The following is a 25,056-nucleotide window of genomic DNA, read 5'->3' as shown; positions in this document are numbered from 1 at the left end:
TCAGTGATGGTAGAAATGTTCCTGTCCTTTGCTTCTATTGCATTGAAAGTACTTGGCTTATAGAAATCCAGCATCAGGTAAGTCAGTGCAGCATCTTTACCAGATCACAGAGTGGGGACTATCTCCTCACTTACCTTTCAAATAGCCAATTAAGACAGCTGTGTCTGAAATTCCTGCAAGTGATGGAATTCCTCAGAAGAATGTTGCTTTAATACTCTTCAGGTAAGTAAAAAGCTTTTTCTTGCTGCACAATCTCCTTGGTTGGTTACATGTGTCTGAGTAAAGGATTAAGATGGTAACATGCAGAAAGGGTAGCTGCTGAAGACATGTGTAGATTGACATGCTTGGAGGTGGGTCTGTAGAGCAGCTTGTGGAACCAAACAGTCATCAGTCCTTCAGTTTGCTGTGTGCACAGGCCTGGCCTGGTTGGGCACATGAAAGGTGAATAACAGTGCACTGGAGGAAGACTGAGCAGGCCATTTTTAGGCAGACCTGTTTCCCATGGCTCTAATTAGCATTGCTGGCTCTTAAATATGTGATGGTATTCTGTGTGGCATTTTTCCCTTAAGTTGCAATGACAGAAGGGTTGCAGACAGTCTGCTGCCTTGGGGGCCGGGCCAGGAGGCTCAGCAGCTTCCACAGGGTCAGAGTCAGGTTTGCTCTCTTTGCAGCAGCACTGGGCAGGTGTCACCCAGCAGTGCCAGGGCTGGTTCAGACACTCTACAGGAGTATCTCAAATTGCTGAACTGCCACGTTTTTTCTGTGTGGTTAATTGTGGTTTAGGTGAACAAAAGTTGCTTCCTTTTTCCACTTGCAACCCCATTTGGGAACTAGCACAAGAAAATGGAGTTGTGTGGACCTGCTGTACTGAGAGATAGTTCAGAAGAGGTTTGCCAAAAGCAAGCTTGGCCATGAAGGCTGTAGTCCCAAGGGCTGTTAGAGCAGCTTATCCATGCTTCTGGAAACAACCAGTGCGGAGTTTAGTGTATGCATGGACAAACAGTCATGGCTCTGGTAGATAAATGCAGGCTGGACAGCCACCAGCTGAAATGAAAATGCTAGTTCAGGATGTGGAGTGGCTTTTCATGCTGTTGAAAGCAGTAGGACAACAGCTGTACTGTACTAACCTCCTGCAGTTGAGTGTAAGCTGGATTGAAAGGATAATGAAGCTATTTCTGCTTTTTTCCTAATTAATTTGGGGGTGACATCCAAGTCGTGCTAGTTAATTGATGGTATGTCTTCTGTTCATAGGTTGTAGCCATTTTGTAATTGTTTTGAGGATGGTAAGGATGCATTGACTCTTGGGTTAGGAGTCCTGTAGAAGAGATGCTACACTCACAAAGTAAAATTACTTAATTGCTTCTGTCTGAATCCATTCAAGTGGGTTTATGCAGGTGACTCCTGCTGCAACAGCTTTTACACATCTGAGGTTAAATCTGTTAGTGACCATGTCGAAGAAATCACAGTGATGACTGATACTTGTTCTTTAATGCTTAAGACTGTTCCAGTTTCTCACCTGTATCCATTTACTGAAGGGATCTCTCTGGGGCCTGTTTAGGCCTGTCCTGTGCTCAGTGACCAGCCTTGAGTCCCAGGACTGCAACTGAGCGTGACCTGAAAACCCAGAGAGCTGCTTGCAGGGTCTCCCCAGGGCTGAACAAAGCCCAGGCCCGTGAGATGTTGCAATCCTCTGATAAGGTTTCAGCAGTAAGGGAGAGCACAGCCTGCTATATTGAGGCATGTGCTCTAGAGCACAGGTCTGTCTGCACTGGAAAACAGGATGAAAACAACATGGACAGAGCCAAGTCACACTGGGCTTGCACACATGCTGCACAGGGTGGTACAGCCCACAGCCCTGAGGGAGATAAAACACTGCAGGAGACGCACACAGAAGTTAGTTTTAATAGGGTTTAAAAATTCTTAGTTGTACTTACATGCCATTAAGATCCTGGATGCAGAGATGAAGCATTTTAAACCCTCATAGCAGCAGGAAGCAGAACATAAGTGGTGTTAAAAAAAATGCCTCAATTGAACATGGTAAATAAAGCACATGGAAAATGGCTTTGTGCAGCTGCAGACAGCCACAGTGTGCTGCCACATCCACAGTGTGCTGCCACAGCCACAGTGTGCTGTCACAGCCACAGTGTGCTGCCAGATCCACAGTGTGCTGCTACAGCCACAGTGTGCTGTCAGGCCTGGCCAGCTGAGGCAGTTGCTGGAGAAAAGGTTTCTGCAGTGAGTGCACTGGGGTAATGACCAAATAGACATTTATTTTGCTTCTGTCTTGGGCCTGCTCAGCTTTTCTCTAACTGGCCTTTTTATTGCTGTCTCATCAAGCAATAGCAAATTCCCACAAGGGCTGCCAAGAACATAGAAGGGATGCAGCTGACAGGGTTTCCCTTGCTCAGACCACTCTGCAGTGGGCAAGGAACCCAGCAGCTGCTTTTAGCCCACACCAGGCTGAGCCTGCAGCCACACAATGGTCTGGCACTGCAGCTAGGACCTGAACTGCACTGCAGGGATGCTCCGCAGGCCCCCAGGCTAACCAGACTGGGATAACCCAGCTCCTCTGACATAGGGAGTCCTTGGCCTCCTTTTAACACCCTTGTGTTTCCACCCTCCAGTAAAGAAAACCCCTCCTGTAACAGACTGGATTGTGTTTCCACTTCCTGGCAGCACTTTCAGGACAAGGAAGGCAGCAGGCCTGGCTGGCTGGTTACTTGGGGTGTCCCCTCTCCTGAAGTGCAGGAGTTCCTCCCTCTGCCCCAGGGATCAGACAACACAACAAACCCATACCTGACAACAAAGCTGGGTGAGAGCTGGTCAGATCAGGCTTCCTAAGGAGTACCTAGGGATGTGGAAAAGACCTGCAAAACATCTGAGACACTGACCTTTGAGAAAGTTCTTCCTGGAAGCAGGTGCACATGCAGGGCAAGAGAGAGGGCAGCACACACCTCTGTACTGAGGCACTGAGGGGGCCTTGGCCTCACAGGCTAAGTGCAGCATCAGTACCACAGCAAAGCTGCAGTGGGTCTGCAAGCCAAACAGAGCTCCATGCCAAGAGGAAGTATTGCTGCTACTTCCTCACTTCTAAAAACCCATCAAATTCAGACTATATACAACATATATAGAAATAACTTTTAATTAAAAAACCAACCTTGCATCAAAGATTATTGTATCAGACATTGAGGCAAGATTCAAGTTTAAGACAAACCAGTGTTAAAAAAGTGTTTAAAAAAATAATCAGAATGTGCAATAAACTACAATGTAGCAATAGGATGTAGTGTTGAAACTTTACTGAACTGTTTTCATATGCCCAGTGTGTATTTTCTGTCATTTTGACCAAAAAAAAAAATTGACACTAAAACTGGGTCGTCTGTCCAGTGCCATTCCAGATATTACACATGGAAGAAAACTGCACAAAAAACAGAGACTCCTATTAAATTGCCTTCAACTGTCCTACACAGAAAAACTCCCTGTTGATGGATTACACCTACATTCAATGTTTAATCTTTGTTAATACCTCTTGGGATTGCAGATACATTCCAAGCTATGCTATTCAGATGCAAGTTTAAACAACTTGCAATTGTTTTCTCACTGTGCATGCACTGGGAAATGAGAAATCTATCCAAAATCACAATGGAAAGCTTTGGGGCTTTTTTTTTATTGCTCTTCAAGATATCAATCATCTTTTCCTTTCCAGCTAGTCACCAAATGTTGGCATACTTACGAGACTCTTACAAGGCACTGTACAGAAATTGGAACAAGACTTTAACATATTAAAGCAAAGTATTATGAGCCTCATTAGCTACTGAAGGACTAAGGAAATAAGATGATCCAAACCACAACATTCCATGGGCTGTGTCACTGATTTGGCTCCACCCCTCTCTCCTCCTGTCTCTCCCTCCCCACAGGCCTGAAGCAGAGATCCTGCTTCCCCCGTGTCAGATACACTGACTGTGGCAATGCTGTGGCTACCTCTGCCTTATTGCTTGAGGATTTCACCATGAAACATGCCATGGCACTACTGAGAGCCATGACAAGCTAGATGCAAGGCTTCCAGATGCCCTGGCTTGAAGTGCTGGTTCTCACCTCCCCTGACCTCACACGGGCAGAGACAGGTTTCTGCCCTATGGTCATGCCACACAGGAGAATAATCTGAGGCTAATGCTTATCCCCACTATTTTCAAGTAGTTTTTCTGTGTTCAGTTGAAGTTGTTGGATAAGGTAGACAGCATCTTCTGCTGCACCAAAGTCCACTAGAACCAGATATGCATTTGAAAACAAACAAACAGAAAAGGATGATTATTGACAAATGTGGCAATATGACAACAGAAAGTGAATGGTGCCAGCAATTTATGTGCGCCCACTCCCGACATTGGGAATATTAGACTTCCAGCTTGAAATAATTACTTTCTCTTGGGGTTCAGGAAGAAGAAAGTGTTGTCTTTGGGATTTATCCTGCCTGTTACAAAGCAAGAAAGAAAATATATTATACGCAGCTAACATAAAGGTTTTGAATTGTGCTGTCATATGCTGTGTGAACGAGAGATTTTACCTTACACTTCTCTCCACCTTAACTGGCTTTCTTAATGAACCACATTATTCCCTGTCACCTTTGTTTCCTTGTACTGTTGCTTCCCAGGCAAATGCTTTTGCAGTCTTCTGACTCTTGGGTAGATTGTTTTCTTGGTGCACAGCCATTGTCTGGCACAGCAGTGGGTGTGCCTGGAGTGCAGGAAGAGTTGCTGAGGGAAGTTGCACTTGACATTTCAGTCTGATTCGTTACTTGATCTTGGCACAGTAAAGCTTCTACCTCTTCATCATTTAGTGGAAAAACTCGAAGTTCCCACAGCCCAGACTGAAAGGAAGCAGAAGAGTAGGAGTGAGGGTGAAAAAAGAGTATAGAGGATAAAAAGGGATTTCAGTTGAGTCTGAACTGATTAACTGTGTGCAGAATCATGTGCTATCAAGTAACAAACGAGTGTCTTTCTTTACAGTGTTTGCAGGGCTCTTCAGATAAAGAATACAACACTGCCAGGCACCAAGATGTAAGCTGGCTGCATAAGGGTTTGAAGTAATAATAGACCTACCCTTGAACAGGCAAGGAAACTCTTTTCCACAGTGCCAGACCATCAGGATGCCTGACCCTCTAATGACCAGGCCTGTCTGGAACCTTGGCCAACACCCCTGAAAAAAACCCCAGCCTGAGCCCAGTCCTATATTTGCCTCGAAAACATGTGCCATGTGTACTGAGCAATGGAACTTGTTGACAGATCTGGGGTTAATTTACAAAGTTCTAAGCAGGAGTGCTATGTTCAGCGCACATTAAGGTGATAGCCTGAGATTCTGATCAATGAGACAGGAGAATATCCTCAGGTTTCTTTGCTGTCACTGCAGAACTGACTAGAGCTGGAAGCTATTGGAAGCTCACTCACCTTCTCTTCCTGGCTCTCCCTGCCGAGTGGTGCCATCCCTGAACACACAGAGCTGTGGGTTTCCAAAGCTGGCTCAGGAGCAGGGTCAGCAGTGCAGTGGTCTTTCTGCACCACGTCCTGGCTGTGTCGAGCATCAGCATTTTTGCTGTAAGATCTAGTGCAGAATTAGAAATGAGTTTTAAAAGCTACTCGCTGACCTTTCACATTGCCATGAGCAGTTCACATTTTCTTTACAAAGTGTTCAGTTTCTCCATACATGGTACTTCCATTCTGCTTGCTTAAACCAAAAGAGCAGAGGAAAACAGGTGTGGTTCTTGACCTTGTTGGCTGGAGCCAAAGCAAAGCACTGTGTGGAGGAACTAAGTGGATAAAATGGGTGGGACAGGCACACTCTGGCTGCAGACAGCTAGTGACTGTGTCTTGCTCCACATGCTCACCAGAACTGTGATTTTGGACAAAAAAAATCAGTGAGCCACAGGCTGTTCCACTCAGGAGAGCAGCCTTACCCACAGGAGCCCGTGGGGTCCAAGCTGCAGTGTCAGCACTGTGCCAAGTGCAACTCAAGAGACAAGTCCTTGGGCTCTCCCTTACCATTTCTGCTCTGGACTCAAGTGCAAAGCAATCAAAAATGTGAGATTAAAAATTCTGACCTCACTTTTAACAGAAATTTAAACTAGGTATAAAATAGTGGCATGCATCTGAAATGCCAGGTGGCAGCCTGACCTTGCTCATGTCAGTGAGCAGTTTACTTCTGAATTCAGGCAGCACTAAGATTTTACCAAAGAGTTCAGTTTCAAAAGTAAGGTATATGCAGGACATTTTATTTTTCAGTACACTTTCTAAAGCTGGGAGGTTTTATGTTCAAAATTGCTTAAAATAAAGTTCCTCAATATGACTTAGCTCTATTTTTATCCTGCATTAAAGAACCTATTTTTGACTATTTATTCCTAGTATCATGGTTCACTTTCAGACAAGAGTAGACACAAGCATATGATAAACACCAGTAAAAGTTATTCCAACATTTATAGGCTGCTTTTTGCCCTGGCAGACTGTAAAGTGATTTATGGGAACCATTTTTTCAGGGCCAAACTGCAGATGCAGCTTTACAATGTTTATTCTGATATACACTACTACTTTGTGCAGGACTTTTAGTGGTTATATTTAAATCTGATGAGTTCTGCACCAAATGGCAAGCCTGTGAGAAAGAAAGTCATTGTGTGAATGGTTCAAAGTGTAAGGCCCCTGGCACAGCCCAGGACCCTTCAGTAACACATCTCTGTGTTGAAACACCATGGAGATTCATCTGAGTCAGGTGAGTGAAGAAGGACTTATGATACACACTGGGTGGCCAAAGCCATAGTAACTGGGAGTGGCACAGTCTAGCAGAGCTCTGTGTTCAGAGAGGGAGAAGAGATTTGTTTAGTAATGCCAGATCACTAACATGCCCAATTTTTGAGTATGCATGCCTCAGCACTGCCTTCCCTTACCACCCACAAAGTTCAACATACCTGCTACTGTCCCTGATGAGTTAATTAATGAATGCCCTCATTTCCAAACTCCTGTGCCAGCATTTCTGCCGCTGCTGTACAACAACCCCACCAGATTCAATAGAAGGCTCTGATCAAAGCCAATACACCTGCCTGCTGTTCCTCCTGGGCCAGCGGCTCTGCTCCCACAGCGACCACCGGGCGCGCTCCCGCTCCTCGTACTTGGTGTGGCGCAGGGAAAAGGCTTTGTCTGATAGGTCTTCTACCTGTGGGGAGACACAGGAGAGCTGTCAGTGTCAGCAGCACTCAAATAACACCAGCCAGCATTATACATACCAGTATTATACATAATTCTGCAAAGGTCCATTCAACAAACAAGTGCTTTCACTACAAAGGCACATTTACACACATTCACTTTATGAGAGCTCTGGTGTATGGGATGCTGTCATTTCAGCTTTATTTCTTTACAGGTCTGTGGTTGATCTGAATGGATATAATAGTTATATCCCTGCCATGCAACTAACACATTTTTCACTGTGGTGAGAGGCAGAAAATTTAGAGGACGAGTATTGATTTGCAAATCAAGGCAGTGTTAAAAGTACGTAATAAAGACAAGCAAAAATTCCAACAGTTTCCAGAGACTGCTTTAGAAGGAAGCTAGGAGGCAGCAGGATTTGTCAGGTGCTCTTTAAGCACTGAGAAATAGGTTTGAGATCATCAAGGACTTTGGTAACTGCACAGAGAGGAACTCAGTGAACCTGAGGTGCCACATTCCTGCTGTGAAACCAAGCAGAAAATGGCTTCTGCTTTGAAGATCCTATTTCTTACCCAGTGGTTTGCATGATCCCAGGTACAGCTTAAACCAATCCTAATGCAAGTACTTTACCTGCTCTAGTAAAACAAGAGTCAGATTTTTAGGTAAAAGATTGCATCCACACTTTCACTGTGAAAGCACCATCCATGTTTCTCTGATGGCAACACACCAGAAGTTTGTTCCTTAGCCAGGGCTGGCTGAGGAGCACTTTGCTGCTCCTCCCCCTCGCTCCCCTGATGGCAGGGGAGTTCTTGGCTGGATCCCTCCAGCACAGCTCACTGTTGTTTCAAAGTGCTCCAAACCATTCAAAGTTCACCTAAAAAGCTGAGATTGGCAGGAGCATTTGAGTGCTGCAGCCATGGATTTTATGCCAGCTAGTCCCAACTCAAAAGCTGAGAAATTCTTGGAAAGAACAGTTCCTGGTCATAGGAGCTGTGAAGCTGCACTGCCAGATCAGTCCTAGACAAGAATTATACTAATAATTGGGGGGGTCATGAAAATAAACTGCCTTTTCTTTTTCTAAAGCAAAATCCTCAGTGATGTTGTACAAGTAACACCAACTGAGCCTAAAAAATAGAGAAGCAAATGCACTGTGCTTCCTGCAGTGCCAGGGAGTGCCATAGAGACCCTGGCAGGGCTCCACTTGCTGTGTTTCTGTGGAAGCCATCCCCAGACCAAGTCTCCCAGCACTGATGTGGTTCACAGCCATTAGGGGTACAATTCAAAGTATCATAACCTATCAGTGTGATCCCAAAGGCTTCATTTTGATTGGAATCAGACGCAGAACTGTGGCTGCCCAGGTCCTCCTCAGCCCAGCACTTGACAGGAAGCTTCAGGCAAACAGGCTGCTTAGTTTGCTCATCTCATCACTCCTTGCTGAAGGCTCCTTCATTGCTTTTATTTATTTATGTTAAACACAAACCACTTTGTTAGATGCTGGTTTCCTTTCATACAAGAGAACTTAATGGGCTTCCTCCTCTCTCTGAAATTCACCAGCTCTGTCACTTGGAGAGCATCCAAACAGGGCTACATCCCAGTTCACATTCTGTCTTTCCAACGTCAGTGATGTATAGCATGAAAGTGAGAATTTTATGAACTACAGAAGTGCTATTCCCTTGGGGGAAATTCAGGGTTTTTCTGTGCTCAGATTTCCTTTGAAGTGGAAACAAAAGATAATTTAGAAAGAAAAACTTAGGAATTTGAAAATACTTTTCTTAGCAAATTGCCAAAACTTTTCATGCTGGGAAGAGATTTCATTTTTAACAAGTTTCCATTCAAAAATCAAAGTCCGTGTTCCTCTCCAAGTGAAGAGTTTTGAAAAATACAGAAATAAGCCTTGTTTGTTTTCCATAGCTGGTGATAGCATATTTAACCACTTGTTTATTTAAAAAGAGTTCCACCCTATTCTTTTGAACAGCACATTTTCTTATTTAAAAATTATTATCTGTTCTACGGATAAAAATTTCATGACATCAGAATAAAAGGTCTCTACTTGGTTCACTACAGCCTCTGCCACTCCCAGCATTTCCTCCAACAACTTTAGATTCATTTAAAGTTCTGTAGCAGGAGAAATGTGGTGGCTTTTCCCCACTAAGGTTAGTTTGAAAAAGGACAAAAGAAGTGCCATTCCTCAGTGGATGGATCTGGCAGGGATGTTGAGGGAAAAGGCTGTGGGGAAGGCCTGTTTGTGAGGCATGTCTAATGATTTCACTCACAGAAAACTAAGCTTTGGATTCCCCCATGACACTGCAACACACTGTGCAATAATGTTGAATAGCACCAGGAATATTTCTGAAAGGTTCTCAAAACAACAAAATCTGTGTTTCACTCTTTGGCTCCACAGGAAACTCTGAGTCAGAGGCCATGAAAACACTTATGCAAAACTAATTGCACAAGGAATTATTCCAAAGAATTTTTCATTACTAAAACAACTACAAAATAAACTTGAAAGTTACAGCTGAGCCTTTCCAGAAGCTTTGACTTGGATAAAACAAATTAAAACCAAAACAAAACAGGAAAACCTGTGCCACACCCTCCCATGCCTTAAAGCAATAACACTGCAAATTCATACATGCAAACCAGGAAACTCAAATGTTCTGACTCCAGAAAGTATTTTTAGAGCAAGTAATGGAGCAGACATAGATAGCAGATTAACTTTTGCATTGCCAATGTTGTTCTTATAAAATTTCCTTACAGAAACAAAAAAGCAGCCATAAAAGGTAAGCTTTTTGTTCTCCAAGGCACAATGAATAGGCCTGATTCCCAGAAAGTGCTCAGTTCCCATCCTTGGAAGTGTCGCTCACGTGGAGCATGACAAATTGGGGACCTCACATCTATCTGTAACTTTGTAAATGCTGGATGCAGGTTTATTGCATGGACATGAGTTGTTGCATAAATGAAGAAGACAAAGACAAAGAATAAAACAACAAAGACAGTGAAGATGAAGAAGAAAAAAGTTATCCAGTGGCAGAAATCCCTGACTACTGCTTGACACAAGGACAACTCTGAAGTTTCAAATTTAGCTATGCAGAAGATAGAGAAGTAAAGAAACTATTATGTAGTACCACAAAAAAAAAAATTTAAATCATTTCCAACACCACCACAGACTTTGAAATGCAGTGAAATAGAGAAAAAGAGCATTTTATATAAAAGCAGGAAGTATTTGCCTTCCCTTGTGTTATGTGAATGACCTGCTGAAGCTTGCCTGCTTGAAGGAATTTCAAGAGTGTCAGAGCATGAGTGCAGGTGATGGTGCTGTTTCCTCATGCCTTTTTACAAGCTTACTCAGTAGCAAATGTAACTCAACTCAAAGCTAGAGGAAGTTGAAGAATTATGATCGATCACCTTTTCTCAGTACTCTGAAAAAGATCCAAACTAATTATAATTAACAGGATCCCAAAAGAAAGGGGGGAATTGGCAAAAGATGATTTACACAAACAAGACCATTAGCATTTTTCTCTGTCTGACATCTCTCCCCCTCATTCCAGACAGTGGCTGACAGATGATACAGAAGCAGTGGGCCACAGCAGGAGACAAAGCTGCTGCATTGTTAACTCAAGTAATTTCCTGGCCAGAGGATGAATCATACAGGATTGAGAGTCATGCCAAACACAAAAGGACTGGGTGGGCTACTAATTCAGACATTAGCCCATGAGCTTCTGAGAGAAACCCTGAAGTCCCTTCAGCAAAATACACTAAAAACACAAGACAAATCATCTCTATGGGATCTGAAATCTAAACAAGAAATCCACAGATTCCATGCAAGCTCCGTGAAGCCCTGAATGCACTGTGAAATTCTTCACTCCCCCCAGACACCAGGATGGAGACAGCAATGAACAGTAGATGCTCAAGGGACAGAGTGCCCTTGCTGCCTTCATTAGTCATTCTCCAAATGGTTTAATTAAATATCCTTGCAGGAGAGTTCTCCTGTGTGTGGAATTTGACCTTCTTGGTACAAAGGAAGGACAGGCATGTTTCCTGCTAGCTGGGAGGGTACCAACCCAGAAGTCAGTGGGTGCAAGTGACATCAATCTGACCACAGACTTCCCAGGAATTTCTCAATTGCTCATTGGAAAAGGCAGGAACAGAGTAAGCTTTTCTCTTCCTTCTAACCCAAGAGTATGCTGCCAGGTAAGTGCAACTACACCAGGTAAGGAATTGGGACCATGATGTTCTCCTAAAGGAAGGGTTATGGAGCAGGTAGCTACAGACCTATAAACCTCTGAGGAAGTTGTGCCTTTGTGGAGAGCATATTTTCTACCCCAGGGGAGTGACATAATGATTTGTTTACTGAGTTTAATGTAGCCTTCTGCACTGGTACCTAAACGCCATCTTTTTCTACTGCTATAGCAACTAAACCTCTGCTGTAGAGATTCTCTCAAATAGCAGCTCAAGAACAGATACTGTGGATACAGGCAGGAATACAAGTCCTACAGTTACAATTGGTGATAGTGGCAGACACTGGAGGGTGATTAAAGATGTCCAAAAGACAGAAAAACTGACAGATTTCTGGAAAAGAAGCCACAAAAAGATTGGAAGGACAGAAAATCAGCCTAGAGACCAGACTTGCTGGCACATTCACCACAAGGTTAGGAAATGCCTCAAACCCCTGATTAGGGGAGAAAGGGACCCCCAGCTGCAAAGTCCATGGACATTCCCTGAAGAAAAAGGAAGATTCTTATGTCTGGAGGAAGCAAAAACCAGTCCATGATGTGCAAACTTAGCTCAACAGGCAGGCAGGAAATGCTGAAGGTTATGTTGTTCCTGACAATGCAGAAAAGTTTGTTCCCAACAGGAGGCTTGCAGAAAAACAAACACTAAAAAGAAAACTTGCTGGACCCACAGGCAAGATTGCTGATTACCAAAGAGCAAATGCCATGGGAAGTGGCCTTGGAAGGAGAGGATGAGAGGGAGGGACAGCACTGGTGGCCCCAGGAGACACACACTGGGACAGGCAGCATTACAGTGCTCAGGAGCAGGGGGGCAGAGCCTGACCCAAGGGACCCTTCAGGAGCACTGACTGCAGCAGCAAGGGGCAGAAGAGCCACACAAACAATGGACAAGGAATATTAATGGCATACTTCCATTTCTATCTTCCACTGTAGGGACAAGACACATTTTCACAATTTGATACTTAATACTTTATTTTTGAAACTTGAAACTTACTGGGATTTGTATGAAGTCAAGTGTTTTCAGACAGTATGTACCAATTACCCCAATTATATATTGTATCTACTTTAAATAAATCTAGTGGTTTAATTAAAATACAGCCTACCTCTTCTTCATCTGTTTGAGATTTTTCTAAAGGTTGAAGTTCAACAACTCTCCAGCTAGAAATAAGACAAGGAAAATCAAATTAAGTTTAAGGTTCTGAAATTTATATTTTCCTTTCCCAATAAAATATCTAACCTTTCCTTTTCCTAACACAGTCTTTAAGATATCCAATACAGTTTTAATAATAGTTTTCAACTTAAAAGACAATAAAAAAGCAAATATATATTATGGATTTAAAATACAGAACAAGTACATTTAGCACTTCAGGTCATGTGCTACTAAGACACTGAAGTAATCAAAGGAGATAAATTACACTGGTTTTGAAATCCAAAGATGTTCTCTTTCTAAAACAAAGGAGAAAAAGGTCTCTAGAATCATGGATGGTAGGCCTACAATGTATGGAAAGAAATAAGCTTATTCTACTGTATCAGAATGGCTAAATTAAAAAAAAAATAGCTAAATCCATTTCTTCAGTTCACAGAAAATAGTTTACTACTTTCTTATGAACACACAAAAAAAGACAGCTATCTCCAAAAAACAGTTCAAGAGCTTGTTAGCCTTAGGGTTTATTAAAGACCATAACTACAATTAAGATGATATAAATCCACTTCTACTTTTAGCCAGTCTGTGCATCTGCCACATCCCTGTGCGTACATCAGACTATTTCTCCTGTGCTATCAGCTGTCCAGTCTTCCCACCACTTTGGTCACTTTGAAATGCACAGATAAAAACCCAAGGGCATGAAAAGATCATCTTTAATAGTATAACATTTTCTAACTCCATGTAAATTATATTCTTAGGTTATGTTCTCATGTTCATTTTCATGTCTTTGCAATTCAAGAGGTTGTGAACAAACCTTGGAGTAAGGATTTCTTTGTACTGTAGTTTCTCCAGCTTTGAGGGTGCCACCAGTGACATGGGAATAACAATGTTGTCTATATCATAGGAGCTCTCACTTCTCAACCTCCTCCTGGAGTTATGCTGAATAATAAAATCAACACAAAAGGATCACCTCAAATCATAGGAAATACATTTTAGCAGATAAACATTAGAACCTCACAAGGAGAAAGCCTGAAATTTAATGGAAACAGAATATTCTTAAGTGCTCATTTATGTGTTCTTTGATAATGATTGACTCCAGGGAATAAAGGAGTGTGTGTTGTGTAAATGGTGTGGGATGCACATTTAAACTCAACTCTGCATTAAAACATGACAACTCACAGAGCACCAGTATAGCACTAGGCTTAGCATAACCATGGGACCTGAATCTGAACATTGTTGTGAATTTTCCATTAATTTCAGTAAAATAGTGTGTTTCAGTACACTGAGCCAGAGTTCTGCTGCTCCTCAGTAAATTATATACCAGGGACTTTGCCTGTATTTCTGCACAAAGGCTTGTAAATAGGGAAACTGAGAGTTAGCAAATTTTGGGACTCTATTTGCACCATGAGGCCATTTTATATAGCTGCATTGAGAAAAAAAGGTCACAAGTGCCCTAGTGTAAAACTGGGAACATAAATCACAGTGTATTTAATGAAATTTGGGGGGAAAAAAGGTACAATGCCAATAAATCAAATTTACACTCCAGTTATATGATCTGCAAAACTCTTTTATAAACAAGTACACATACTCAATCTGGAATAAATAAGTTAAGGTAATCCACTTAATTCACTGTAAAAATGCTCTGCACTGTCACATGACAGTAAATCATATGTAAAAGACATGTGGCTTTGGACTATTAATTTGCACAGCTCCCTGTTGATATTTCAGTTGAGACAGTGACACATTTTGGGTTTACCTGTGATGAAGTGCTGTGAGTGGGCCGGGACATGGCACTGACACTGCTTGTGGGAGTGAAACTGCTGTGAGGACTCAGGCTCTGCATGTTGGAAGGAGAACGTCTCAAACCGAGCGCTACTTTCGCCTGTCATAAAAAACAGCGATAAACAAGACATACTGCCTGTTGGCTATTAGACTGCAGACATTTTTCCACACAGTAACAGTAAAGTCATTTCTAGAAGCCCACAGTGAGCCACTTACAATTTACTGGATACTAAAAAAAGCTATCTAAATAAACATTTGCTATTCATCCTGCCATTGCTGTTCCACAAAACTCATCCCTCTTGTTCTACGAAGGATTTCTTCTCATGGAAACAGCTTCATATGGGCAAATCCTGACTCTTTTTCTCAAGAGCTGTCGTAAACTACACACAGAGCAAATACAATCTGACTTAGATTCCCTCTGTTCCTCAGCAGCAGTTGGGGTGCATCTCATGAGTTCTCTCTGGCTGTTTCTTCCTTAATAAATGATAAAACTGGCAGCAAGTCTAACAAACAAAATCAGTTTAGATCTCCAAACCAATAGCTGTTTCTTCTGATTCACTGCTCCAGACAAACTGTAATTCCTGGTTATTCCCATTCAGTCCCAGTATAAGCAGCATTTAGAGGGATTCAAAATTTACCCATCTGTTCTGCTTTTCTTCTACCTAATTTCCAGTAGGAAAGGAGAACTCAGACTTAATATACCAATGAAAAAAAAAAAGAATGAGTATATTCCAATATGGAAAAAGAGGAACTACCATCTCCCAGGCAGCTCTGCAACTCCCTGGCACACAGCTTTTATTTTTGGCCTTGTTCATTAGGCTGACCTTCCTCATGGATAATTTCTCCTAGACAGAGCCCAAATTAGGAATAAATATGTAGTACTACACCCATAGCACTAATAAGCTAGAACTTGTGCTCCTCCTCATGAATGAACCACAGAACAGTTTTCTGGCACTGGGATGATCCTCATGATAAAAGATTGCTTTTTTGGTTCCATTTATAAAAACCCTAAATACTATTGTCAGAAGACTAATGGTAACTTCAAAAGGTTTACAGCAAGATATTTTCTCTCTTTTTAGTGCTCCCAAGTAACTCCAGCTGTTGATCTCCGTGTTCCTGACTACACTTTGGGAAACTGAGGAACACTGTGTCAGCATCCACCTCTTGGGGGCCAGCAAGTGGAGCAGGTGGCATGGAAAACAGGATCACTGGTGGTGAAAGGAGATAGGGCACAGCACCCCCTTGGACACAGGCACAGAGGGCAAGAGGAGGCTGTACAGCACCAGGGGAAGGATTCAAAGGATAACCCTCACCTAAATCCAAAGCAGTTTTCAGTGTGCCCCCACACAGCTTTTATTCTCTCTTAAGACTTTCGAATTGATTGGGTGGTGGTCTTGCTTTGGGGTTGTGGATTGTGGGTTTTGGGGTTTGTTTTAATCCTAGATAATAATTTTTTATTAATTCATCTCTGCAGTAATTCCTGTATCTCCACCTCTAGTGAAAGATTACAGTTTTGACTGGATATGCACCACCAGTTAATTTTTCCACAATGTTAACTGATCATTTATACCTTTTCATTCTTTCCTAATTGAAATTTTAAACTAATATGCCTTTGCTCAGTGACTTACTTTCTTCAAATGTCTTGTGAAGAATTTTGCCAAAGGTTTTCCAAAAGTTACATAAATGAATCTGTAACAGAATCTGTTAGGCTTTACATTCTAACAGCCTGGAGAGGTAAGATGCCATTTATCTTTACAGTGGTATGTTAAATTTTGTATCACATTATTCTACAGAACTTTTAGGGCACTTCCTATTAACTTACCAATTGCTGAAGTAGAGATTCAGTGGCTTAAAACAGAACAGTAACAAGGGTAAAAACACAGGCTAAAACTGGCTATTCACAAGTCCTCTTAAAAGTCTGGAAGGGATCCAGAACCACAAATGACAGTACACAACAAATGAAATATAGTGGACAAAGATGCCAGGAATAGTAAATGTTTCATTAGGCACATGATGTAACAGATAACTTTGCAATGTTTGTTTCATTGACTACTATTAAAAAAACCCTTTTGTACTAAGAATGACACCCAGTATTAGAAGAACATAGTTGAACTGCTGAGCAGTTTCCTTTAAGAGTACTCCACAAATAAAATACAGCAGCTTGTCTCATTCTGTATGTACACTTAAGAAGAAAGATGATTACTATGCTTTAAAATAGCAAATTATTTTCATGGTGTTCTAAGTCTGTTTCTTTCTAAGTTTCATAACAGTATCCTTTTTGGAGACAACTTTTAATTCTCAGAGCCCAGTGATAGTCATACAGTACATATTTTAAAAGATGTAGCAGTCTCTTGCAGTGCTATTTTTCTCTTACCTACTGCTGTCTCACTTAGATGCCTTTTCTTTCTTCCTTCTGACAGTTGGTCAGGTGCTCCTAACACCAACTGAGATTTGGAATTAGACAAACAGCCACTGCTCCACTGTTTGACAGAAACATGTGCATTGTAGTCTGTAAGAGAAAAAGCATGTATCAAGTTGAGAAATTACTTTTCATCAGTACAATTTACAGGAAATCTCAACTGCTGAACTATTTATAATAGTCCCAAACTTCTGTCAGGAATCCAAATAGTAACAGGACTGAAGTCAGGCACCTGGTCCAAATTTCCCCCACTTGTAGTATCCCCCTACAGCTCTGGTGGGATCATCTCAGTGCAATTAGGGAGAACCTGACACTGTGCTCTGAGAAGAGATTTCTCTTCCACCTAAAGCCATATTTAGTTACCTTCTCTGATAACCTGCTTTGTGACAAGTTTATAAACTGAACCTCTTCATGGCAAAAAATACTGACAAATGAATGAAAAACAGCCTTGCAAATGCTAAAACATTTTGCTTTACATACCATTGTCAGCAGATACTTTGAACTCCCCTCCCAAAGATGAGGTATCAGCAGGTTCTCCTTTGATGTCATCCTTCTTTAATAATGTTTCAAAGTATATGTGAAGAGGAATATCTAATAAAAAAAACCAGAAATCCAGAGGAATAGAGACTGTATTAGAAAGATGGCAACCTCTGAGCCAATGAATTATCCATCAAAACTAGAGCATTGATTCACCCATCACATTCAACATAATCTGTGAGCAATATTGCTAAGGACTGAAACAGACTCTGGAGGTATTGAGTGAGAATAGGACTGGGGTCTCCCCTCTTGACCAGCTGCTGCACAAAACCCAGCAAAGCAGAGAGCACTCAGTGCACTTCTGTAATGTGAAGAGGCTTTGGTTCAATCTTTTGGGTACAAGTCATTAATGCTTTTGGAATTTGTTATTGCTGGGAGCCTATAGGTATTCTCAAGGTAAATTCCCTCTCTGTCTCCCTGGAAAAGTCTATAGCAGGGCAATGTAATTCATTTTCTGATAGGAGTTCTGATGCAGAATTAGCCTGCTGTTATGTTGAAGCAATACTGCAACCACTGACATATCTTTAGTCAAGATCCATGGTAATTTGAAAACTGTGAAAGAAACTTAGACATAGGGACAATTATGCCTCTAAAAGAGAGTACACTAGTGAGCCAGTCTCACTGCACTGTTTACTAGATTTTCTGCAAATTATGGTTCAACTTTAAAGCAAACCACATGAAAAACTAAGGTTGAATCTTGAATTTGAATCCCTTCTTGCACACACACAAAAAAATCAAACTCCCAGAGTTCCAAAATAAAGCAATGTATTTTTAACCTATAGAGAAAATGAATGCAAAACCCTTTTCTTTTACTCTGCTGACAATTTTTATATATAAAGAGGTAGGCACAGCACAAGCAGTATTTTAAGAGAAGTCATTGCTCTAGAAGGAGATAACCAAGAAAACTGCAAAGAAAACATGAAATGGAAGTAGGCTACAACTTGGAAAATTGCTACCATGCATTTATTCACAATAATTCTTTCACATGAAAGAAAATGTCAAATAAACAAGCTTCATGAGGAGCTAGAGACAGCAAAGTGCACAAAGCAAAGCATGAATCTAGCCTCCCTCAAATGTGAGGACTGCATTTGAGCAGGGGATAGCAGGTCTAGTACTTCTTCCCTGTCTCAACTATTATTAGCAAGGCTCCTGGAAAAGAGAGCAAATATTCCTTAAGAAATATGTTCTTGATACTGGAATGAAGCTGGAAACATTCTTTCCTCCTCCATCCTGGCAAAGTGTCCAACAGTAGCCACAGCACAGTCCAAAGCTTTTTAGGATTTTTATGATGACAAAGCTTTTTTTTGGGAAAACAAAAGCTCAGTGTTCTTGCTGCACACCCCAGTCTCCCTTAACAGGGAGGTAAGAACGAGCACAAGGGGCACAGACCTTCCTTGAACAGATGTCCAAACCCCTGGGGTTCAGCTCTGCTGCCAGTCACAGGGGAAGTGATAGTGTGTAAAAGAAGTAAGATTTAGGTGGTGTTTTTCTGTCCACAACACAGTTCTGCTAACTGGGATGTTTGCTGTTGCACTCTTGGAGTGAGTGTTCCATTTCTCCTCTCTGCTCCTACAATAATCTCCTCTTTAATTCTTGCATGGGATGCAAACTGCCAGAGCTGAGGCTTTTTCTGGATTCCATGTCCACACTTGGGTCTTCTCTACAGGCCAGTGACAAGTTCTCCAAAACTGTCTTAATTAATTCCTGACTTCCTAATATAAGGCTGCAGTGTCTACACTGTCATTCTGGGAAGACAGTGGGTTTGATTAAAGATTCAAGCAGTTCCATGGAAGTGCCAGCCTCATCTCTAGAATTATTTTGTGACAAAGAAGCCCTTCCCCCAAGGAACAACATAATTCCTGTACTGGTCAGTAACTATCTGGAAACAGGCTTTTCCTAAAACTAAAAAAATCCCACAAAAATTCAATCCCTTCTGCTGTATTTAGGCTGTTATTTTGAAGTCCCAAGTAGTGCCAAGTTGCACCTGCACTAATTCCAGGGCTGAGTCAGAGACAACGTTGTCTACATTCCTGTCCAAAAAGACTAAAAGATCAGATGACAAGAAACCATAAAACTTCCAAGATAATCAAAAAGGCTGACTATCACAAAAATAATTTGAAAACATAAATAAAACTTTTTAGACCTAGTCCAAAGGGCCTGAACAGAAAGAAAGCTGCTTATGAAAACAGTACAACTGTGCTATGGCAGTGTGTTGGCAAATGCACCATCTCTAAAGGACTGACCCTGACCGAATTAGACACACCATGAAACACCCAAGCACACCTTTTTTCATGACCAGTCTTTCCAGGCTGTAAGCACATTGCTGGTATGAGAAACCTAGAAGGTGTGTTTTTCAAAAGTCAGGATCAAGGCAAGATTTTAATTTAGTCTAAACTCATGTATTTTGACAGTGTGAAGTTCTCTGTTAAGAGAACTAAGTCCTAAAAATCATTGAAAAGACAAGTTATTCCACAACTTGTACAGCTGTCACAAGCACAAGCACTCTGTTAAGTCATGGCACTACTTACCTGAAGGGAATGATAAGACTGGATGGAAGGAAGAGTCCAGCTCTTGCACATAATCTAGGATTTTAGATTCTGTGCTGTACTCACTGCTGCTGAAAGTGGAGGCTGGCACCACACATGGCAACTGAGCTTTATATGGAAAGGAGGCATCTCTAGATGGAAAAGTCTGCAAGAATACACAGAAATAAAGGTTAACTTTTTCTTTACTCGTGTCTTTCAAATTAGAGAAGAGGGGGAAAATCCAAAAAACCAACAACTCAGTGAGTGACACACTTTAATATGTGAATAGGAAGAATATTCCAACAATCTCCAGATAGTGTAAATATGACTTACCTTCACTTACTAAGGACAACAGTGCACGACACAAAGAATACAAACTGCTCCTTCAATTAGGGCCAGGAAACAGCTGTCAAAGCTTTCAGATAAAATGTAACTGTTTCCAATAATTCTTTTATCTATCCAAACAAACAAACACCCCCTAAAATTTGATTCCAGGATAACAGGCATGATATAAATGCACAAACAAACTTAACACCAGACTAAATAGAAGGGTCTCTATTCATTTATCCCCTTAGTAAGATTCTTAACATCAGTATCTTTAGGCACCTTGAGCACACACATTTTAATGCAAGAAACTATACTGAACATTTTGAGCACACTGTGTACTTAGACAAACCAAAAAGGCAAAGTCTTTACCTTGCTATAATTTAAATATCAGATAAGCAACAGAAAGAAGACATCCAGCAATAAATACAGAGAGGGATGCATTAAGAACTGATTAATAGGTAGTAACAGGAATTACTAGAAAGAGGAAAGGTGCTATGAAAGATTCATTTAGCTGCTTGGCTGCAAAGCTTGTTTAAGTATGGAAGGTAAAATGATGGATGGCACAGAACTAGTAGATGGAAGGTAGGAGGACTGAGGCAAAAGGCAGGGTGAAAATGGGCAGGAATAAGCAGCAGAGTGCAGGCTACAGACTGAGCTCTGAAAGACAGAAGGAAAGAATTAAATGTGATGACACAAGACAGCAGCAAATAGTGGTCAGTGCTTCAGAATGTACTACAAAAATTACTTCAGGGAAATAATGTGGCATAAGCTGCTTTCTTACTGGATACTTGTGGTAGTAACCCCAAAGATACTGACACTTTTAAAGGCTTCTATAGGTTTTTGATATTTTGCCAAATGCTGCAGATCTGCTAATGGGAATGAAGAGAAAGGGACACTGGAGTACTTAGGGGAATCTCAAGCCAACAATCACAATTATCAACCCCTGGGAAAGAGTTTCAGTGTAAAAAAATGTAAGAATAAATGACATTTTCTTAGGACTTTTTATGGAAACATGTAGCATCAAAGGTGAGACTCAAAGAACATTACTTGCATTTTCTGTACTTCTGCTTTCTGAATCAAAGAAAACTCTTTCTCCTGCCTAAAATACTCCAGGCTGCACTTTAGCACTGCCACTCATGAATTAGTGATGCAGGGAATAAAATTCCCTCCACTTAGTCAAAGCAGTCCTTTGCCACATGGCATCAATATTCACAACCCACATTAAGTCAGAAAATACACTAAGAAGTTCCCCTTTCTTCTCAGTTACTGAGTTCTCTATGCTGGTACTGTATCTCAGAAACTACTAAAATCAAGTGAGAATGTTATGATGCTGGAGCAGAGAACACAGTGATGGTGGGGGGAGGTTCTTGTATTTAACTTTTTTTCCCCTCCAGGAAAACATTAACAGTCCTAAATCCACCTTGATCTCCATACACAGGTGTATGCACAAGTGCTTTCAACTCGGAAAGAATTCTTTCCTAGCCCAGGACTCCTTCACATCAATGTTCTGTTATTTTCCTGTGACAGACATATGGGACTCTTCATCTGTTAAATTTTAAACATCCATAAAGTGTTGGCAGAACTGGGTCCTGTGTTTGGAAACACTAGAGGGATAAATGCTTAAGTAAACTTTATGTTTCCCATTATATGGATCATTACACTAAAGCTTAAAGAGCTTTTAGGTACTTGTTGTACCTCAATGAACTAAGGACTTGCTTTTCAAAAATGCACAAAAGCATATTTCTTGTTGATATTTGGGTTTTAGACATGAAGTAACTTTCTAAATCTCTACTCTTTAACTGCAACAGCAACACTTCTGCTTGTCCTCTTTTTTTAATAGAAGTGAATCACATTACAATATATAAATCTCTCACTCATTGTTTAAAAAGAAATTCCCAAAAACTGATCAGTAAAATTACCTAGAAAGTATATAGATAAGACCAAGACCTTCTGACATCCATACCTTTAGTCCTTACTCACTTTTTCTTGCTTTAATTCACTTTAGCTCCAAACACATCCACATTATTAAAGCTGAGCCAGTTCAAAAACATGCATACAAGGTCAAACAACCTCACAGTCAAAATCCATTTTGAAACTGTATTAAAATCCATTTGTAAATGGAGTAAATGGAGAATTCTTTTCTTCAACTTTCCTGTAGTGGGAATTACAAAACCTTATGCCTGAATGTGTGCCTTGAATGCTCTGGCATCAACACCTAATGAAATCTTCATTAAGCCAGTTTGTAACCCAAAATAAAATACAAACTTCATAGAAGGAAGAGCAATTTTATTTAAATGCCTGTGAAACTACTAGGGAGTAAAAGCTAAGAAATTTGTCAATGTCTGTGATCCTAGCGTGCAGATCTGGTTTAAATTTCTGATGGAGTAGTCTTCCACTGGAAAATGCTGAATTAGTGAAATCATGATGTTTCTCAGAAATGCTGACTTAATAAACTCTTGATGAAAAAATTTCAGACGCCCTTAGCTCTGGAATTAAAGCATTTTACTCAAAGAAAGTGATACAACTTTTATTGAAATAAAATGGAAGAACTGTTTATTGGAAAACGAAACTCTCTGTGCTTCCAATTCCAAGTAGAACACAGTCTACAAACCAACTGCCTTTTACAGCAGTCAATTATTGAAACTTTACACAGCAATAAAAAAAATCCACCAAAACCCAGCTGAAAACAAGCCCACATGTATATCCATTCAGCCATGGCACTGGCACAGGAACACCATGGCACACAGCTTTTAGGAGACAGGCCCCTACAGCAAACCTGACCACGATGCCAACCCTACAGAAAGCAAGAGAGGTTACAAAACTCTTATCAATCTTCCCCTTTCCCCTTGCTATGCATCACCTTGTACATCTCCTGAAACATTTTTCGTCATGATTGAAATATAAAACCTCATGCTTCCTAAGCTCAAGCAGATAGGAAGGATAATATTACATAAAATTCATTGTATTAGAGAAAACTTACTGTGTTTAAGAGGAAGTGAGGAGTGTACAAGCCTTAAATATTGAACTAAAATAGCTGTTCTGGTTTAAAGTTATGAAATGGAATGGTGTCAACCAACACTCTAATTCTCTAAAGTATTATGAATTTTGAACTTGGATTTTTCCCCCTTAGTACTGTTTTACTGGGTTACAGAAAACATAGAGAGCAATTAATTTTAATACTCAAAACAATTTTTGTGCTTGCTTGTGACAGGCTGATGCATTAGACAAAGTACAATTGGCTCATGGCTCTGTTCTTGAAGGGTCAGAAGGATGAACTCTACTGGCCATCCCATCCTTCTGCAGAGAAAAAATGTGAGTCTATGAAGTGTGACATAAGTGGAAGGAAAAATGTTTTGTGCTCCCATTTAAAAAACTGTGAAGTGAATTTCCATTTTGTGGTTTCAACTACTGATCACTAAAACTCCCACCAGTTCTGGAAACATGCCCAAGTGTAACAGTACAGAGAGCCACAGTTCAATTATGCCACTGTGCCTGAATCCAGGAAGGTAATTAAATTAATTCAACTACACTCTGCTGAATACCTGTCACATCTGCTCCTGATTATTCTTATTAAGCCCAAAAAGGCAAGGAAAAATGTGTGGTGGTGTTTGCAGGGGTCTTAGGATGAGGGAAGAGACAAGAACGTTGACTCCGTGTTTCAGAAGGTTTGATTTATTATTTTATGACATAAATTATATTAAAATTATACTAAAAGAATAGAAAAAAGTATTCCATCAGAAGGCTAGCTAAGAATAGAAAAAGAATGATAACAAAGGCTTGTGACTGACTGAGACAGTCCGGACAGCTGGGCTGTGATTGGCCATTAATTAGAAACAACTACAGGAGACCAATCACAGATCCACCTGTTGCATTCCACAGCAGCAGATAATTATTGCTTACATTTTGTTCCTGAGGCCCCTCAGCTTCTCAGGAGAAAAAATCCTAAGGAAAGGATTTTTCACAAAACATGTCTGTGACAAAAATGCATTTATTCTCTCTACAAACACATCTCAGGAGTTTTCAGCAGAATCAAAGAAGAGCTATCTCCCTCAATATTCTAAACTGTTCTTCAGTAAATGGCTAGCCATATTGCAGAGAATTAATTATGAGACTCAAGAGAACCTCTGTGTGAGTGGCTGACAACTCACCTTTGAACACCAAACACACCAACTTTTAATCCTGTGCTGTGTACAGATCAGACTAAGAGAGCAGCCTGCCTGCCCCAGTGCTTTAGCCTCTGCTTTAAGGACAGCCACTCCTCCATGGCCTCCCTGCTGCGCATTCACCACCCTGCTCTGAGCAGAGCTGTGTCCCTCTGGCAGAGCACACAGCTCCAGGAAACCTTGTGTCTCACAGTAGAAATGTGCAGGTCAGAAATGCACAGAGCTTTTGGGCAACACAAATTACACAGACACTGACAGGTTCATCTGAAAGCCCCCAAGAGCTTCTTTCTTATTAACAGGTAGTGGGAGAGAGGGTGGGAAAGCATCTAAGACATCCCTACATGGGAAGGTGCACAACAGATGGTGCTGACACACACACATATCCCTGCCACGTCAGACCCTCCCTTCCACATGAAGTTTTTATAGAAGTCAAATGGATGTGCTTTCCCATACTTGTCAGGTACAGGGATGCAAGCTGCCCCAGAATGTAAAATTCATCTGCCTTGGCCCCTCTAAAGCTGTCAATAAAGATCCTATGGCAGAGACAATGTTTTTCCAGGAAGAGAATGGAGAGTTTCATAAAACAATAATGAAAACTTACTCAGCATCCAACTTGTCACAAATTCAGATTTTTTGGTCAGTACCTACAAGGAGTGACAGCTTCTACTGTTCCCAGCTATCACCCACCTCTCCTAAGCATACATGGAGTTTAGTTTCTTTAATCCTGCAATAAAGCCAATGGGACTTTC

At 41.1% G+C, this 25,056-nt stretch overlaps 1 protein-coding gene across 1 annotated transcript in view; it reads right to left on the bottom strand.

The window, feature by feature from the left end:
* Positions 1-3,126: 3,126 nt before the first annotated feature.
* Positions 3,127-25,056, bottom strand: part of KANSL1L (KAT8 regulatory NSL complex subunit 1 like) — a 61,631-nt gene continuing 39,701 nt past the window's right edge. Inside the window, 10 exon segments of the mRNA XM_030951963.1 lie at positions 3,127-4,861; positions 5,439-5,592; positions 7,079-7,191; positions 12,514-12,568; positions 13,369-13,493; positions 14,311-14,379; positions 14,381-14,436; positions 16,711-16,845; positions 17,236-17,346; positions 19,821-19,983. Coding sequence (XP_030807823.1) covers positions 4,613-4,861; positions 5,439-5,592; positions 7,079-7,191; positions 12,514-12,568; positions 13,369-13,493; positions 14,311-14,379; positions 14,381-14,436; positions 16,711-16,845; positions 17,236-17,346; positions 19,821-19,983 — 1,230 coding nt within the window. The 3' untranslated portion in view covers positions 3,127-4,612.

Source organism: Camarhynchus parvulus, chromosome 7 (assembly GCF_901933205.1).
Source record: "Camarhynchus parvulus chromosome 7, STF_HiC, whole genome shotgun sequence".
Lineage (NCBI taxonomy): Eukaryota > Metazoa > Chordata > Aves > Passeriformes > Thraupidae > Camarhynchus > Camarhynchus parvulus.
The sequence above is the reverse complement of the archived record's forward strand: the minus strand, read 5'-3'. Positions and strand labels throughout refer to the sequence as shown.